We start from the raw sequence: 5,346 nt of genomic DNA, 5'->3' as shown, positions 1-5,346 counted from the left end.
CGAAATAACAATACATCTCCATTATAATTCAGAAACTGACCCGAGAAAGTGTAGTGGCGACCATTTCTACCCACACACTCGTCGACATGCGGTCAAAATATGTGAGGGCAGGAAGCGGCAGAGGTATGGACAATAGCTCATTGACCGGGCTGCGTGCGAGAGAAAGAGGCCGGACTAAAACTTCTCTCCCGATGGAGGCCGCTCCATGTCAACGCCCCTAGCCTTCAGCTATGCAAGCTTGCGGACTCGATTCGAAGCGTGCTCTGTAAATTTTGTAGGCCAAAGGGCGTATGCGACTTTGTTGGAGTGGTCTTTTCGACCAAAATTGCTATATACTAGATAGTATTATGCCGATCGATCCGATATAGTGATTTTGCTAGAGTTGCTCTAAAAGTTAAGCACCGGTATAGTTTCCTGATCTTGTAATGGAGGGATGGTTTCTAGACTTAAAATGCAGTACTTTCTCAGTCAATGCACACAAATTTCCGCACGAGCATGACAGGCCGGTAGCACACACCTTAGTGACTTGGTAATTCCCGTCAAAGTTCTAATTAGTTTATCTGTAAGCAACTGATATAGCCTACACATTATTAGGGTGATCTTACACATGCCAAATTGTCTGAAGAAATTTCCACACAAAAAATATTATTTTTCTGAAGAACGGTTTACCGCAGCCTCTCAGCATTTTTGTCCTCATCGTTGATCTTTGAAGTTTGAATATCTATCCGATCGATCATGCTGACAAACAATCCAGTCTATCCCGGAGAAACTAATTAACATGTCTGTACGTACTTCCCTTTTTGGCTTTTTGCCACTACTACATGAATTAAGAGCAACTCTAGCAGACCCCGACCCCGCATCCGGCCGTTTGCAAAACGCGTTTGCAGTTCGCAGAAAAACGCTTTTGTAGGCCGGCGCGGACGGCCGCAGATGCAGACCCCGCATAACGGACCCGTAGAAAAGGATATTCATGGAATATGCTCTTTTACGGGTCGTCTTTGCGGGGTCTGATCTGGCGCAGCTCCTCCCGGCCCGGAAAACCTAAATTTGCACCTTAATTTGATCTAACATAGTGCATTTATTTGCTTTTTCAACAACATTGGATACATAAGACATCACCAAATCTTTGCTAGAATAGCAAGACCAAAAAAACAAGAACCACAAGTATGCATTTTAGAAGATTTCCAACTTCCATAACTGCTCCCACTAGTTGGACTAATATCTTCTCCATGCATTCATTGTTTATCTGCGGATTCTTGATTTTGCATTCTTTTTTCTTCATCTTTGGTTTGAAAGAAGTAGACGTTGCTTCCCCTCTAGTTGCACATGCAGCCACATCATTGCCTTCGATTCTACTAAGGAGTGCACGAACATCTATTAAGTTTCTTTCTATCAATAAATCAACGTATTCGCCTTCCCAAAACCAAAATGAGCATCCATCTTCCTACATACATGAATGAGCATGTTCGAAATGAGCTAATGAGCTATCAAAATGCGCTACCGCAAGTGCACGTACCCCGTCATTTTCGCATTTGAAGAACACCCATCCGGGGTGCTTCGGCGTGCCCGAAGTCAGCCGCAGCACTGTCCGCGTGCAGTCGTCGCACTGTATGAGCGGCATCGGCGAGCCACAGAGCCGTTGCGCGAGCGCCGAGCCCGGTGGACGGCCGGACGAATCCATGCCCGCAAACTGTCGGCGGCGGCGGGAGGACGAACCCGTACCTGCATGCGGTGATGCGCCCTTGCCGGGGCTGCGGAGATGCTCCCCGACCATTCCATCGCTTGGCGCAGTGGCGGAGCTACCTCCCGGCTACCCGGGGCAGTTGCCCGGGCTCAGCCATGCATTCTCTTTTGAACAATAGCACTAAATGGAGGGCTAACCATCATTTTGTAGGGGCACACAACACACAGACAACAACGTTGTGTACTTTGCCCCGGCTCGCCGGCCAAGCTGGCTTGGCGCAGCCACAGGCGGCCGGAAAAGCCAAATCTGGCGGCCCGCCGACGCGGGGGGGGGGGGGGGGGGGATTGGAGGCCTCGTGCGTGTGGCGGCCTTTTGGCGTGCTCCTGCCGGCTGCTTTCGCCGAAATCTTGGGTGGCGGGGCAAGGGGGAGAGGGAAGGTGGTTGGTGGGGAAAGCGCGGGCTGAAATGTCGCCCCCACCAACCGCTTCCGCTTATATGTAGGGCACCGCAGCGACGAGGGGGAAACCCGCGTATTCGTGGGTTAGGACCGAGATTTTGCCGCGCCCCTCAAAAATTTTTACGGGCCGGGGCGGGATGCGGGGTCCAATCGGGCAGATTTTTTCGCCCCGACCCGCATTTTGATGGTTATTTTATGGGGTCGGGACAGAATGCAGGGTCTCCTAGAGATGCTCTAAGCGTACCAACCCTCCTAGCTATAACGGGGAAGACTTCCTCCATCGGATGATAAGATTTCGCGGGTCCTAACCATCTTCACCGTCGATGACCCCGAGAGACAGAGAGGGAATTTTGTGTCGAGAAGTAATTGACCGAGCCTGATTTTCTCGCAGTAGGTGAATGTATTTGCAGCTATTTGATCATTGAGAATGTGGAAGTAGAACTCGTCAGACTGGAAAGTGAAAGAACGTCACTACTGTACCGATCGTTTTCTGAACTTACTGCTACTAATTTCACCTACGGCACCCATGCGGTCATCAATTTTATCATCGTCAACGACGGATCCGAAATCTGTGACCCAAGGAACGAAGTAGTACAATTTGCGCAAAAATCTGGCTCCGAGCTAATTAAACTAGTACAAAATGCCAGCATAATTGCATGCATGCATGCATGTACCCGCAGAAAGTGGAGTAGATTAGCGAACGGACAAATTAAGTGAAGCCACCAAATCCTTCAAGATAAAACAAATTAGTGAACGGAGAAATTAAGTGAAGCTACCAAATCCTTCAAGATAAAACAATGGAAAGTTAGCAGTTGGAGACAACAAACAAAGGCACATGCGTGCCAATGACTCGGTCGTGGCGCTTCTCCTTCGTTTTCTTCTCGCTCAACAATCATCATATCTACTACTTGCATCATCGTGTGTGGAGTATGAATTAGAGAAGCTTTTGTTGTAGCTAGGCTAGGTTTGTTGTATTTTAGTGTAGCCGACGTGGACTAGACCGATGATATGTGGTGGTTGGTTATGGACGCGAAAGCGGAATGCTTACCGGAAAATGGTCAAATTATACGCGGCAAAAGTACAGGCTGACCGTTTTGCACCCATGCATGCAAGTCGTTGCTGCTGCGCGCCCTGGTCAATGAAACGAGAGTCGTCCTTTACTCGGTCGTGAGCCATGTGCCCGTGACACAAAACCTATCAAATGTTTCTTTAGGACGCCAAATGAGTTTGTTTAGATTTTTTTTGAGGGGGAGTTTGTTTAGATTAATTCATGCAGGATGGCGACTCTGTTAGAGCTGAGAATTATTATTTTTTGCATGTATGCCTTATGAAGGTTATTGTGAAGTTTGGGTGTTTTTAGCAACTTTGCTCTTAGAAATATGAAATATCTACTGTAGATGAATGCAACAAGTGGCGGAGGAGTACATACACTGCCCTTGTTGGCAGCGCCCCGGGACAAATATATCTCGAGTTCAGAAGACATAGACCGAAGAGCTCATTGTTACCTGTTACGTGTGTACTTCCCTCCTCCTTCCTTTATGTTTGACTCACCTACTTACTAATTTTTTAGTTAATTAGTTCTCCTATATAAACCCTCCAACCCTGTCGTGTTACTCCAGACAAGCTCATCACCGTCTGGAGCATCCAACAAAGAGGAGCCTCCAAACAAAATACGTGAGCGAAAGTAGCAGAACACGCATATTCCCAGCCGAGCTTCATGACGACCATAACTGCTAGTGCTAGTCCAGCCATGCAAGAAGCGGCAAAGACGCCAAGCGCCTCGCCACCCCGTGCCATGGCCGCCCCAACGGCCTCGCCGGCTCGCTACCGGCCTTCGCTGCTGGTCATATTCAGCGCCTGCCTCGTCCTGATCGGCGCCGGCGGGCCGCTCTTGCTCCGCGTCTACTTTGTCCACGGCGGGCAACGCCTGTGGCTCTCCGCGCTGCTCCAGATCTCCGGCTGGCCGCTCCTCCTCCCGCCCCTGTGCGTCTCTCTCTTCCGCGGCCGTCGCCACGGCATCGCCAACCTCCTCCTCCCGCTTCGCCTCGTCGGCGCGGCCGCCGTGCTAGGCAGTTTGTACGCTGTGTCGTGCTTCGTGTACGCGATGGGGTCTCAGGCGCTGCCGCTGTCCACGTCGTCATTGCTGCTGGCGACGCAGCTTGCCTTCACGGCCGTGTTCGCGTTCCTCTTCGTTGGGCTCCGCTTCACGCCCTTCTCCGCCAACGCCGTCATGCTGCTCATCATCGGCCCGGCAGTGCTCGGTGTCGGGCCGGGGTCTGGGAAGCCGGCTGGCGAGCCATCCAAGACGTACTGGACCGGGTTCTGCGAGGGCATCGCTGCAGCGGCGCTCGCCGGGCTCGTACTGCCGCTCGTTGAGGTCGCCATGGAGCGATACGGGCGCCGGACGGGACCCGCCGCGAGGACGCCGCCTCCTTACTCCACGGTGATGCAGATGCAGGCCGTGATGGGCGCCGCTGGCACGATGGTGTGCCTGCTCGGCATGGCCATCAAGAGCGACTTCGGGGCGCTGCGGAGCGAGGCGGCGACGTTCGGGCTCGGCGAGACCAACTACTACCTGGTGCTCGTGTGGGACGCCGTGTCGTGGCAGCTGCTCAACCTGGGCATCATGGGGCTCATCACCTGCGCCTCCTCGCTCCTCGCCGGCATCATGATCGCCGTCCTCCTGCCGCTCTCCGAGATCCTCGCCGTCCTCTTCCTCCACGAGAAGTTCGACGGGCCAAAGGGCATCGCACTGGTGCTCTCCCTCTGGGGATTTGCCTCCTACATGTACGGCGAGAAGGTCCAGCAGAAGAAGGTGGAGGCACAGAAGAGCGAGCTGCTGCAGCAGCAGGTGGCGAGGAAAACCGGAGACCTGGAGCTGAATGCCCCTTGATATTATTGGTGTAGTAAACTTTTTATTTTTTGCCATTCAAAAGTACAAACTATAGTATAGAGACAAACATTTCGTAAGACATTCTTTCATTCTATACCAGCTAGGTAGCACAAAGAAATCATGTGGTACCGTTGAGTTAATAATGCGTATTCAGAAATGTTCATTTTGTATAAAATGCCTATTCAGAAATGTTCACTTCTCGGAAGTGGGAGATGTGAGTACGCCATCGTGATCTGAGTCGCCGTTGAGTCCTTCCCGTCATTCTCCTTCCTTCCCCTCCCCTCTGATCTTGCGTTCGGGCTGATCCAGGGG

The 5,346-nt window shown here is 51.6% G+C and overlaps 1 protein-coding gene across 1 annotated transcript; it reads left to right on the top strand.

The window, feature by feature from the left end:
- The first annotated feature begins 3,778 nt into the window (after positions 1 to 3,778).
- On the top strand, positions 3,779 to 5,101 carry LOC109738685 (purine permease 3-like). The gene has a single exon (XM_020297779.4). The coding sequence runs from the start codon at positions 3,859 to 3,861 to the stop codon at positions 5,032 to 5,034; it is 1,176 nt and encodes a 391-aa protein (XP_020153368.1). The 5' UTR covers positions 3,779 to 3,858; the 3' UTR covers positions 5,035 to 5,101.
- Positions 5,102 to 5,346: the final 245 nt, after the last annotated feature.

This window comes from Aegilops tauschii, chromosome 4 (assembly GCF_002575655.3).
Source record: "Aegilops tauschii subsp. strangulata cultivar AL8/78 chromosome 4, Aet v6.0, whole genome shotgun sequence".
Classification (NCBI taxonomy): Eukaryota; Viridiplantae; Streptophyta; class Magnoliopsida; order Poales; family Poaceae; genus Aegilops; species Aegilops tauschii.
Note: the sequence above shows the minus strand (reverse complement) of the source record. Positions and strands in the feature narration are given on the sequence as shown.